The 14,238-nt window shown below is 42.4% G+C and overlaps 1 protein-coding gene across 3 annotated transcripts in view; it reads right to left on the reverse strand.

The window, feature by feature from the left end:
* Positions 1-3,198: 3,198 nt before the first annotated feature.
* Positions 3,199-14,238, reverse strand: part of ctnnbip1 (catenin, beta interacting protein 1) — a 111,567-nt gene continuing 100,527 nt past the window's right edge. For all 3 annotated transcript variants that reach the window (XM_087980278.1, XM_087980276.1, XM_087980277.1), the window contains one exon: positions 3,199-3,729. In XM_087980278.1, the coding sequence (XP_087836404.1) occupies positions 3,671-3,729 (59 nt within the window). In that variant the 3' untranslated portion in view covers positions 3,199-3,670. The remainder of the gene's footprint in view (positions 3,730-14,238) is intronic.

The raw sequence follows: 14,238 nt of genomic DNA on the forward strand, positions 1-14,238 counted from the left end.
GAATCCTGAGGGACAGGATGTACATATATTTGGAAAGGCAAGGACTGATTTGGGATAGTCAATATGGCTTTGTGCGTGGGAAATCATGTCTCACAAACTTGATTGAGTTTTTTGAAGTCACAAAGAAGATTGATGAGGGCAGAGCAGAAGAAATGATCTATATGGACTTCAGTAAGGCGTTCGATAAGGTTCCCCATGGGAGACTGATTAGCAAGGTTAGATCTCATGGAATACAGGGAGAACTAGCCATTTGGATACAGGATTGGCTCAAAGGTAGAAGACAGAGGGTGGTGGAGGTGGAGGGTTGTTTTTCAGACTGGAGGCCTGTGACCAGTGGAGTGCCACAAGGATCGGTGCTGGGCCCTCTACTTTTTGTCATTTACATAAATAATTTGGATGCGAGCATAAGAGGTGCAGTTAGTAAGTTTGCAGATGACACCAAAATTGGAGGCGTAGTGGACAGCGAAGAGGGTTACCTCAGATTACAACAGGATCTTGACCAGATGAGCCAATGGGCTGAGAAGTGGCAGATGGAGTTTAATTCAGATAAATGCGAGGTGCTGCATTTTGGGAAAGCAAATCTTAGCAGGACTCATACACTTAATGGTAAGGTCCGAGGGAGTGTTGCTGAACAAAGAGACCTTGGAGTGCAGGTTCATAGCTCCTTGAAAGCGAAATAGGATAGTGAAGGCGGCATTTGGTATGCTTTCCTTTATTGGCCAGAGTTTTGAGTACAGGAGTTGGGAGGTCATGTTGCGGCTGTACGGGACATTGGTTAGGCCACTGTTGGAATATTGCGTGCAATTCTGGTCTCCTTCCTATCAGAAAGATTTTGTGAAACTTGAAAGGGTTCAGAAAAGATTTACAAGGGTGTTGCCAGGGTTGGAGGATCTGAGCTACAGGGAGAGGCTGAACATGGATAGGATAAATAGACAAAGTATTTTCTCTGGGGTCGGCGAGTCCAGAACTAGAGGGCATAGGTTTAGGGTGAGAGGGGAAAGATATAAAAGAGAGCTAAGGGGCAACCGTTTCACACAGAGGGTGGTACGTGTATGGAATGAGCTGCCAGAAGATGTGATGGAGGCTGGTAAATTGCAACATTTAAGAGTCATTTGGATGGGTATATGAATAGGAAGGGTTTGGAGGGATATGGGCCAGGTGCTGGCAGGTGGGACTAGATTGGGTTGGGACGTCTGGTTGGCGTGGACGGGTTGGACCGAAGGGTCTGTTTCCGTGCTGTACATCTCTATGACTCTAAAATGGCTCCCCTTTCAGCACGATGTAAGCTCTATAAAATCAAGCAACAATAAGGTTACTGCTAACTTCACATAAAATGGAATGATCCTTTTTTTTTAATACCCACCAATAATTCCAAAAGGGACTAATTCAAATACAAACAGTTCCCTGCCATAAAGGAAAACAAGGACAAAACTTTCAACTCAAATTGAATATAGCTAAAAATCACAACACCTGGTTATAGTCTAACAGCTTTATTTGGAAGCACTAGCTTTCAGAGTGCTGCTCCTTCATCAGACAGCCACCTGCTGAAGAAGCATACCTGTAACCTGGTGTTGTGAGATTTTTAGCTTTGTCCACCCGAGTCCAACACTGGCAGCTCCACATCAAATTGAACATGGGTGACAGTTTTCAGTGTGTCATCCGTTGTCTCAGAGTAAAGTTCCAGAGGATCTCACAACTCAAGCCATCATAAAACAAGAGCAGTTGTTCATCAGGATAAGTTGATTGAAGTAGCAAACTCATTGTGTCTCAAACTGACAAGAGGTTGGGGTAAATAGAGGATGGATTTACTGTGATTTTCAATAGATACAGCATACAATACAAAAGTTAGGTGTATCACAGGTGTTGAATTTGTAGAGTATTCGCACTAAAAATAAATTTGCCTGTGATAATCAAGATATATGGAGAAAGAGATGACTGCAAATGCTGGAGATCAGAGTCAAAAAGTGTGGTGCTGAAAAAGCACCGCCAGTCAGGCAGCAACCGAGGAGCAGGAGAGTTGACGTTTTGAGCATAAGCGGTTTATTAGGAAATCCTGATGAAGAGCTTGTGCTCAAAATGTCCACTCTCCTGCTCCTCAGATGCTGCCTGACTGGCTGTGCTTCTCCAGCACCACACCTTTTGACTGTGACCAAAGCGTAGCAGCACTTCATGAAAGGCAAACATTCCTGAAGCTTTGAAATATCCCCATCAGTTTAGAAACAAGCATTTTACTCAAAAGATTAGCTTGTATTAATCTGAAAATGTTGTATTTTAATGCAGAAGTTTAATGTATCATTACCTTTGGGGCGGGAGGTGTTAATCATTCTGGAAAGCAAGTTTTGACAGCATTGCAGCAAGGAATGGTGTTTCCTGAATCAGACACCTCTTAATATTTTGTTCTTTGCTGGCTTTTATTTTATAGGGGTGAAAAATCAATACATTTCCTTATCTGCAACCCAAGTCAAGGACAATACTGCTCAGAGCACAGCATCTGCCAGGGTATAACTAATTTGGAAGCACATAGCTTCAAAAAATATCTGGAGCGATGTAAATGTATTACCAGGCAATGGCATCCCAACATCAATTCAGCTGTCACATTAAAACACATATACACATGCAATACTCGTTTCATTCAGAGTAAGAAATACTAAAACTAAGACAGAGTCAAAATTGCAAACTGCTGGGCAGCTTGACAGGTACGTTGTAAAATATGAATGATTAAAACACAGCAGACTTTTACTTTGTGAACATCCACGCTTCACAAAGGCAATGAAATGGATGCTTGCGTTTTCCCAGGGCTGACGGGATAGGTTTACTCTCTAACTGTACCTTCAACAGTAACTTTGCCATTTTGAATGTTTGAAACTACATCTTTCCCTGATGGCCTGCTTCCCAAATGTTGCATAAATCAGTTTTTTGTCTTTGTCCACTCTGGTGTTTGCAGCTAGTGTTTTCTTTTAGTAAACTGTTAGCCTGTGTGATCATTTTCCTTTAAAAACAGACAGGGGCCAAGAGAAATGAAAGTAAAGCACACAAGCTGTTTGATTACATTTTGGTCATGGCGTAAGATTTTGTTTAAAAATTTGTGCATGCTGCTTAACTGCTGACACAAAAAGAACAGATAACTAAAGCTAGTTTTAGGAGGTCCTACAACTTAAATTAATTTAACATTTCAAATTGTCCGAATGCTCTGTATGCTGCTGTTTCCAGTCTGTTGTGTTTATTATTCTGCTGTAAAGGACGTGCAATGTTAATCAATTCTCCACAGAGTCCACTGGCAAGGCTGGAAAATACTGCATCAGTGTCTAAAGTGGGAGTGGATAAGTGATGCTTCAGTGCAGAGCACAAGGGACACAGACCAGCTTTAATTAAACTGCATTTAGATTGCTCACGGCCTGCAGCACATGTATTTACAAAAAAAAATTAAATCCAACTCAAACAAACAGAAATAAAACAGACGGACAGTGCATCCTGCCTGCCAATCAAAAAACCAAGTCTTTTTTTCTGGTCGGTAGAGGCCGTCCTGATGAGCAACACTGGTTATCACAGATACACAGCTGTGATGTTGCAGCACATGAGAAGACTAGCAACTCATGAACACCCTGGAATCTTCACACACATTGTCGGATAATCTTGCTGCCTGCTCCCAACCATCAGTAACGATTCCCCTTCACTGTCGCCTGTCCTCACTTTCTTGTCTGGAAAAGGCCATCACGACATCTTCTGCACCTGCAAGGGTTTTAAAAAAAAAAGCAAGTTAAAATGGAGATACCAGTTAAAACTATTATTGAAATTATTTGCAGGTTCTATCTTACAGAATAAAGAGCGACCAGCTTGATAATGAAACACTTGGTTTGCACTTCTGAGTGCCTCGGGTTTTGAATTCAGTGTCTTAATCTGCCAGCAATATACTGACTGGGATGTCGAGGGCCAGCTCACTTCAAAGACGCATTTAGATGCAGGAGAGTATGAGGAAAAGTATTCATGATTACACTTTATGAAAAAGGCAACTAAAATTAAAATCAAACCATGATCTGCAATTGACAATAGCTGTTCATTTCATCTGGAAAAATAATAATCGGAACTCAGGGCCAGCAGTAGTGAATGTTCATTAAATAAGTCTCAATTCCAATGTCACCAATCTGCAGCAATCTTTCTTTACCATGATTTCCTACAGATGGAAATGTAAAGTCATTGTACATTTATAGTTCACAATGAAGCAGCTCACCACTTTCTCTATGACAATGAGGGAATGAGCAATAAACACTGCTGACCTTCTCAATGATGCTCACCTCCCCATGAATGATGGAAAGTAATCGCCAGGGAAGTTTACAGCTGATTTCCATGGAGAGATACTTTAGGTCTACCACATGGTTGTGACAGACACAGGATTATGTTGTGCTGTCCAGCCATTTTATAATGGGTGTGGGGGAAGAGGGAGGAAAGATGTCTAAATAAGTATGTCATGAGCACAGAGGGCAACTTCGAGAAAAATGTTGGCTTCTGTACTTAACAAGAAGACTGACTTAATAAGGCATTCAAAAGCAGTCAATGACTTTTTAAAAAAAAAAAACACTTGACATTTTTAAGTACAACCAATGCAGGATTGAGACACGGAGCAAGGAGGGTCGAAGTGCTGAAAGAAAGTTTCAAATTGAACTCAAGTTGAAATTAACCTGAATAAAACTACCTGTTTGAATTGAGAAAAGATCAGCATTTTCAGGCAATTTGGACCATTTCAGATTGAAAGAATGAGTGCAATGTGGTGAGGGATTTTGTGTAAGCGCAATTTTACTGCAGCAAGAGGTCAAGTTTTTGGAGAGGTTCCACAGCCACTAGGCTCTGGATTCAACTGCAAAGTCACTGCCTTGTTGTTTTATGTGTAAATAGCTATTTATTTGTATTAAAATCTGTGTTTATCTTAGCAGGGTCAGTACCTTTGTGGTTCAGTCATTCTCTAAAATTCTACTGTAAATCTACATTTTCAAATCATGTGATTGCAACTTTTACCCTTCTCATTGTGGTCAATAACAAATTTTTTTTAATAGATTCCCTACAGTGTGGAAACAGGCCATTTGGCCCAACAAGTCCACACCTACTCTCCAAAGAGTAACCCACCCGGACCATTCCCTTACCCTGATAGTCTTACATTTACCCCTGACTAATGCACCTAACCGACATATCCCTGAACACTTTGGGCAATTTCAAATGGCCAATTCAACTAACCTGCACCTCTTTGGATTGGAACATTAAAGAGTCACGTTAATTATAAGCAGCATTCATGTTTTTCAGGTAGAAGGTTGTGTGTGTTCCAGTCCTGAAGCTTGAACACAAAGATCGAGGCTGACACTCCAGTCTAACACAGAGGGAATGGTGTTGCCCAAGGTGCTTCTTTCAGATGCCCCATCCTGCTCTTTCAGGTGGACATTGTTTGGCAATATTTTGATAAGCTGCATGGGAGCTATCCCCAGCATTTTAGCACATATCCCTCGAACATTGCTAAAGCAGATTGTGTGACCACATCACATGGCTGTTTGTGGGAACTTGCTCTGTGCAAATTAGCTGCTGCGCTTTCTCCTTTTCAATAGGGGCTTCATTTCAGAAAGTACTTCAACATCTAAGTACTTTGGGATGTTCTAAAATGTGCATTAGAAAAGTAAGCCATTCTGTTCTTTATAGATTCAGGAAGGCCAAAATGGAGGAAGCAGCTTGCTGGCTTGTATGGGTAGACTGAGAAAAGACATTTTTATAACCAAATGCCAAAGTTAGGAAGGCTGATGTTTCCAACGTATTTCTGTAGCATCTACCAGCAAGTGCAATTCAAACCTGAACCAGAGAGTCAAAATCCAAATTCAGCATGCAAGTGCTGCCTTTACTGGCAGTAGCAAGCTGAGACTTCTTCAATAATCATTCATTTATATGAGGCCATAAAGGCTAGACTTCTGCAGTGTCCTTGATACTCTTTAGAAAACGGAGTCTTCCCCTTAACTTTTTGGAAACTTTAGATTGGATTAATGAAAAAACTAAAATCTCTCCCAACATGAAATGGAGTCCATTAGTATTTTTTACAGCAATTTTATTTCTGCAACTTAGAAACAGTAAACTAATGCTGACAGAATAAGATATTTTCAAAATAGAGTGGCTTTGTAAATGGAAGAAATTGTACAAGTGTTATCAGCAAAACAAGTGAAATTATAATCTGAAGGATCACAGCTGACAACCCACAATACAGTTTTTGTGAATCTGCCATTGCGATATTAGCCAACGTATCATTGAGTCATACAGCACAGAAACAGACCTTTTGGTCCAACTCATCTGCGCCGACCAGTCATCCAATCTGACCTCGGCCCTTTTGCCTGCACTTGGCCCATATCCCTCTAAACCCTTCCTATTCACACACTCATCCAGATACCCCTTAAATGTAGTCGTTGGACCAGCCTCCACTACTTCCACTGGCAACTCATTCCAGACACGCACCACCCTCCATGCGAAAACATTGACTCTCAGGTCCCATGTAAATCTTTCCCCCTCACCTTAAACTTATGCCTTCTCATTTTGGACTCCCCCAACCAAGGAAAAAAAACCCTGGCTTTGCCCCTCATAATTTTATAAATAGAGTCATAGAGATGTACAACACGGAAACAGACCCTTCGGTCCAACTCAATCATGCCGACCAGATATCCCAACCCAATATAAGCTTCGATAAGGTCACCCCTCAGCCCCTGATGTTCCAAGGAAAACTTCTGGAATTCACATAGGGATTTGAATGCCTATGTTCAGTAGTCCAGGCTTCAGTAACATTACCACAATGTAGCGCACATGCGCGTGCACACCCACACCCACCTATATTTGAAAAGGAATTGGTAAACGGTAATGACTTCCATGTTTTTACTTCAGATAATTTTGTTTGATTCTGCATTTCTGACCATTGCTGTACATCAGGCACTAATCCCTTCAGACTGAAGTGTACCTCAACTTGCATCAACATCTGAACCATTGGTATCGAAGCGAAAGATTGAACAATAAATTCCTTCCTTGCTGCATTTAGAATCAAAATCACGCAGTGCAGATGAGGCCCTTTGGCCCATCAAGTCTGCACCACCAAAAATATACTATCTACACGAGCCCCACTTCCCTGCACTGACCCCTAAATGTTATGACACTGCAACGGTGGTGGGCAAGTTGTTGGAGGGAATCCTGAGGGACAGGATGTACATGTATTTGGAAAGACAAGGACTGATTCGGGATAGTCAATATGGCTTTGTGCGTGGGAAATCATGTCTCACAAACTTGATTGAGTTTTTTGAAGAAGCAACAAAGAAGATTGATGAGGGCAGAGCAGTAGATGTGATCTCTATGGACTTCAGTAAGGCGTTCGACAAGGTTCCCCATGGGAGACTGATTAGCAAGGTTAGATCTCACGGAATACAGGGAGAACTAGCCATTTAGATACAGAACTGGCTCAAAGGTAGAAGACAGAGGGGGGTGGTGGTGGTGGAGGGTTGTTTTTCAGACTGGAGGCCTGTGACCAGTGGAGTGCCACAAGGATCGGTGCTGGGCCCTCTACTTTTTGTCATTTACATAAATGAATTGGATGCGAGCATAAGAGGTGCAGTTAGTATGGTTGCAGATGACATCAAAACTGGAGGCGTAGTGGACAGCGAAGAAGGTTACCTCAGATTACAACAGGATCTGGACCAGAAGGACCAATGGGCTGAGAAGTGACAGATGGAGTCTAATTCAGATAAATGCGAGGTGCTACATTTTGGGAAAGCAAATCTTAGCAGGACTTATACACTTAATGGTAAGGTCCTAGGAAGTGTTGCTGAACAAAGAGACCTTGGAGTGCAGGTTCATAGCTCCAAGAAAGTGGAGTCGCAGGTAGATATGATAGTGAAGAAGGCGTTTGGTATGCTTTCCTTTATTGGTCAGAGTATTGTTGTGGCTGTACAGGACATTGGTTAGGCCACTGTTGGAATATTGCATGCAATTCTGGTCTCCTTCCCATCAGAAAGATGTTGTGAAACTTGAAAGGATTCAGAAAAGATTTACAAGGATGTTGCCAGGGTTGGAGAATCTGAGCTACAGGGAGAGGCTGAACAGGCTGGGGCTGTTTTCCCTGGAGCGTCGGAGGCTGAGGGGTGACCTTATAGAGGTTTACAAAATTATGAGGGGCATGGATAGGATAAATAGACAAAGTCTTTTCCCTGGGGTCGGGGAGTCCAGAACTAGAGAGCATAGGTTTAGGGTGAGAGGGGAAAGATATAAAAGAGAGCTAAGGGGCAACTTTTCACGCAGAGTGTGGTATGTGTATGGAATAAGTTGCCAGAGGATGTGGTGGAGGCTGGTACAATTGCAACATTTAAGAGTCATTTGGATGGGTGTATGAATAGGAAGGGTTTGGAGGGATATGGGCCGGGTGCTGGCAGGTGGGACTAGATTGGGTTGGGATATCTCGTCTTCATGGACGGGTTGGACCAAAGGGTCTTTTTCCATGCTGTACATCTCTATAACTCTAAGTGCTCATCCAAGTACTTTTTAAAAAGGTTGCTAGGTTACTTTCTCTCACAGGATATCTTGGGTGCCCACAGGCAATTGTATTTGATTTTGAAAGCCATCAAAATAAACATTTCGTAAATCTGCACCTTATGCACCAAAATGTTAATTTACTGAACACCCAATGAGGTACATGAAGAAATAATACATTAAGTCTGTAACTACTGAAGATCTGTAATTATCCTTCCTCAAAACAAACAAATGAACAGTTGCTACTGCTGTGAACTTGCAACAACAATGTATCTATCCCCCAATAACATCCACAGTTACTAACCTGCCCTGGAGACTTGCTCTTTCTTTCAGGCTTGTGTTTCTCACGCTAACACCTTCAGACACATTACTCAATTTAAATAAGCCAGCCATAATTAAGCTGATTTTTCTTTGAACTGTACTTGTTTCAGTATTAACTGCCAACATTAAAAAAAAGCAGACAAAAGAAACGACATAGTTTGGTCCCTCCCTTGTGTACCTGTTAGAGATATTATATCTATAGCAATGTTCTTGAACACACAGCCAACATGGGCCATTTTCAACAGATGAACCTGCTTTTCCATCCACCCAAATACAAAATGCTTAGGTTTGGTCACAGGCATATACCGATTTCATTCCTTACAGATAATTGCTCATTTTCCAGGATCAGGTTGAGGCAACATGGTGAAACCTAGCTTGACCAACAAAGCACTGACACTGAACTGTACTCAATACTCCGCAGCCCACTCCAGCTCGGGGAGCCTATGCCACCAATACCCAAACCTCTCTCCCTGCCCCCGACTGCCTCCCAATAACAGCTCTAATTGAAAGCACAGAGTGGAGAGTCAACACTGCAACAATTTGCATTTGTGGAACATCTTAATCATGTAACATCCCTACGTGCTTAGTCAGTGCAGACACTTGTCTAACATCTACTTGACATACTGGATTGGCTCCCTGGCATTCATATCATTTAAAGTATTTTTTAAAACATTGTTCCTTTAGACTGTGCCGTAGCCAATATAAGTCTGAAGCGGTCTCTGGTCTTTAAGGTATTAGTATGTGCAGCTTAACAGCACTCTCTTTATTGGCTAGCTGAGTCTCTTTTTAAAAGTTTGCTTTCATTCAGCGATGTGGCATTCTTGGCCAGCATTTATTTCCCATCCCTTCGTGCCCTTCGGAAGTTGGTGAGTTGTCTTCTTGAACAGCTGCAATCATTTGGTGTAGGTACGTGGAAGAAGTTCCAGGATGTTGACAGAAAGTAATACAACTGGATGGTCAGGCTGGTGAGTGACTTGGATGGGTGATAGTGATCTCATGTATCTGATGCCCTGGTCCTAGTAGATGCTTATCTTAGGAGCCTTGGTGAATTTCTGCAGTGCACGCTGCACAATGTTTTGGAATACTCAGAAGTTGCCAAACTACTCGCACTAACTTTTTCTCATTTGGTGCATTGTTCTGAGACGAAGCTGCTATTTGTGAGATAGTTTCTTCAATTTTGTTCTTTGAAAATAAAGCTTTCAAAATGAAGCTAGTCATTGCCTCCACAGTAGTATTACTACCTCACAACAGCAGAACATTTCTACTACAAACTAAAGCGCAAAAACTCCAGTCAACCATCAAACCTCCACGCTGGAGACCAAATCAGGATTAGTACAAGGACTGTGATTTGTTCTTCTTGTTCAACGTCTCATTCTCAGAACGCTACACTCTTCAATATGAACACATCATGACAACACAGTTTGATTCAGAGGGTAGTTAAAAATCATAGAAATTTGCGAAACAGCAAGAGGCCTTTCGGGCTACTGTGTTCACAACAGCCAACAAAGAACCATCCAGTCTAATCACATTTCCCAGCTCTTGGTCTATAGTCTTATAGTTTAGTCAACTGTATTTTTCTAAGGTCTTTATAAAATGTTAAGAGGATTTCTTGCTCTCCCATCTTCTCACCTTATTCCAGGTGAAACGATTCTCCTTTGGAATCCCCTCTTAACCTTCTATCCTAAATCAATGACCCTTGGTTATGAGCCCCTCAACCAAAGGCAAGACTGCCATCTGATTGACTTTCTCGATCCTTTATAATTGCACAGATTTCAATTAGGTCTCCCCTCAGCCTCAGTTCCAAAGAAACACAAGCTTTTGTCAACTCTTCAAAAAACTCAGTCAAATTAATGAGACATGATTTCCCAAGCATACAGCCATGTTGACTATCTCTAATCAGCCCTTGCCCTTCCAAATACACGTAAGCCCTGTCCCTCAGAAACCCCTCCAACAACTTGCCCATCACTGTTGTAAGGCTCACCAGTCTATTGTTCCCTGGTTTTTCATTACAGCCTTTTTAAAATAATTAGCCAACCTCCAGCATTTTAGCATCTCACCTGTGACTGATGATGATGCAAACATGTCAGCTTTTTGTACCATCCACAGCCACGGCTGAGGTGTTGGAAGACTGGAGATTGGCTAAACTAGGGGGTGTATTTTTAAGGTGAGAGGAGGAAGATTTTAAAGAGACTTGAGGGGCAGCCTTTTCACACAGGAAGTTGTTCATATGTGGATTGAACTGCCAGAGGGAGTGGTAGACGCGGATACAATTACAACATTTAAAAGGCATCTGGATGGGTATATGAAAGGCTTTAGGTAGGGTTTAGAAGGATACAGGCCAACTGCTGGCAAATGGGACTAGGTCAGATTGTTGTGTCTGGTCGGCGCAAACAAGTTGGACCAAAGGGTCAGTTTCCGTGCTGTGTGAATCTATCCAGTCTTTCATCATAAGTATTCTCCAGTCTAAGCAACAACCTCTGTACCCTCTCCTCCATACCCTCTCCAGTCCAACCACATTTTCACTGCAGTATGAAGATCAGAATGGCACACAGTACCCTAATTGTTGCCTAACCAGTGTTTTATCCAGTTCCAACCTAAGTTATCAAAACAAACTAAGCAATTTGCAAAACATCATAATCAGTGATAAAATAGGGTATATGGTTAAAATTAAACTCCTGACTGCCAAAATCAAATTTTGTTTTGCTCATACATTTGTCTCAAAGAGCTAACTGTGACTGGGGTAGGGTTCCATGGGCAATGGGCACCCAAGGGGACATTCGTCAAACGTGAGCAGAAACGGTAAATGTTGCCAAAGTATTTGACAATGAATGATTTCTAAGTTGCACCAGAACCAATGCCTGTGTAAGTAAATCTCTGGGATAAGCCATTGGCTATGAACCAGGAGAACTGAAGCCTAGCTCATTTTTCCACCTCCACATTGCAAAGGAACTGAAGCCAGATTTGGTGATCCATCTGCTACTGCAGATGTGATCAGCTAACTCCATATAAATTGGCCCCTGACATCAACTTCATATGATATGCCCAATGGCACTCTGCAGGACTGACTGAGGCAATAACCACTTACCCCAATCTTCATCCAAACTAACTAATGGGCATGGCCTTGGTACCTCAAACAATGGTGCAAAGTGAACATTCCTCAATTTGTCTATTATGCACTCCAAGCAGACGTCACTAAGATCCTTAAAATTCTGATTTGAAAAGAATTTTACAAACAAACAATCCTCGTGAGTATGAATGTTTTCTCTAGCCGTTGCCATGACAGAGCTAAATTTATGAAAAAAACCTTTTGCAATCTGGCACAGGCTCAAGCCTTTTGCAGAGTCCAAGATTTCTTCTCCCCCTAGAATAAGTGCAACATTCTGAACTGTCAATCAAGTCAATCCAAGGATCAATGCTTTCAGAGCAGGCCGTTAAAGTGCAAGAATTTTCTTGTTATCAGGGTTTGATCCCCTTGGTCGAGTGTGTACTTTAGCCAGGGGTAAATAAAAAGAGGCTGGAGCATTTCAGCAGATGAAGGGAATCCAATAATACACAGATTTTCCCTCGAGCCCTGACTCCAAACTTGCCATCACAAGTCGCTCACAGCTGATTCTTTCAGTTCATAAGCAGGATCGACGTACGAAAATCTAATTAAACCAACAGCTCCACCTGGTTCTCCAACTCTAATCATAATACGTATAGCCCTGAGTAGATGCAGTACCCAATGTGTTTTTCTGACAAGCTGCCAACAAGTTCCTATGGAGATTGCTGGTAACCAGCTCATGTTGGTTACCTCCTCTCATTTCAAATTTGTAACATGGAGGAAGATGCTCTCATTTTGGAGCACAGATCTGTAACACAAAGCTTGAAATCCACTGAGCCTACAGCTCTCTCAATGCCTCTTGGTGGTCACACCCTCGCTGACCACCAACCCCATCCAGAAAACAATTCTGAATTAACACCATTTTCACAAAATGAATTTCCATTTTGAAGATTTAACCCACACTTCCCTCCCTGTGCTATATATCAGTTAGGAGAATGGCTCACTCAGCACTTCATATGATAGTGGAGTCACAATCGAGAAAACTGGGTTGTGGGAGATTGCTCCTCGTTTCTACTAGTCAGTCATCAGTGCTCTCTCTCTCTCAGTTCAAGCATATGCTTGCTCAGGGTTGCAAGTTGCCGTGTCTTTGTGCAACTGTGAGCATGCTGAAGCAGGATGGGTAATGGGATCCAGGGTAAAGGATCTGCTTTCTTTTCAGTCACTGCTCTGCCACACCATTCAGGCTTTTGGGCTCGAAAGCATATGCAGCTTGTGGGACAGATTGATCTCATTTCTGAATGATTACTACTTCAACTTGTGGAAATCATGGTATCACCAAAGCCTAAGCTGGGAATTATGACCCCAAACCTGTAATGACATACATGGAATACAACAAGGTCCAGCAGAATGACAGCAGAAGCGTTAAACATCAGGGTGGTCACTGGCTGACTGCTCGCCACAATCAGGGTGGTCAGCACCCAAAGCAGTCAACGTGGTGCAGACCCAGGGACAGGCTAATCAGGCAATGGTTGTGCCCTGTGTATGGGACAGTGCTGTTACTGTGCACTGGAGCCTACTCTACCCGGCGAGTTCAACCTGGCTGCAAATGGCACTGCCACAGCCCACTTCCCAACCCTGTTGATGTCTGCTCCTCAGTACAGCCTGGCTGCTAAGGGCTCCTTGCACCTGTCAATGCGCAGTAAGGAGTGATCACGTGTGACAAAGAGTGCAAGTTGGAATGAGAGGGACTGAGTGCGTGAGACAGAGCATGAGCAAGTGCAAGAGTGAACATGTATGTCAGAGTGAGTGGTGAGTGTGGGAGAGAGTGAGAAAAGTGTGTTTGAGAGAAAATGAGTGCAAGTATCTGAAATAAAGTGAGAATGTGAGTATGTTTGACAGTGTGATTGACAGTGTAGTGAGCATGTGCGAAAGGGGAGTTATGGGTGAAAGAGTGAACAAGTGAGAAAATGTGTGGCAGAGAAAGTACAAGTGAATTGAGTGTGAGAAAGTGAAAGTGAGAGTGACACGGCGGGAAGTGGGAACACATGAGAAAGTGAATAACCTGACCTCCAAATCACAACTGACAGAGCAGAGAGAGTAAATTACAATGTACATTATATTATGCTAACACTTGCTCAGAATAACCTCCATCCACTCTGACAGCTCTGACTCTGGCCTGACAATTTCAATCCTCCAAATGGGGTTACTGGGGAATAGGCTTGGTAAGCACAGGCCTAAGGGTTCTTTTGGAGAAAATAGCATTCTTAGATTGATGATACTGTTTAGCAGTAGCTCAATGGTTTTTCATTCTGGGACCCACCAAGTAAATTACCAAGTTAAATAGCTCC

Source organism: Chiloscyllium plagiosum, unplaced genomic scaffold (assembly GCF_037043375.1).
Source record: "Chiloscyllium plagiosum isolate Xiang-an unplaced genomic scaffold, Cpla_swu_hap1 HiC_scaffold_37, whole genome shotgun sequence".
In the NCBI taxonomy this organism is placed as follows: domain Eukaryota; kingdom Metazoa; phylum Chordata; class Chondrichthyes; order Orectolobiformes; family Hemiscylliidae; genus Chiloscyllium; species Chiloscyllium plagiosum.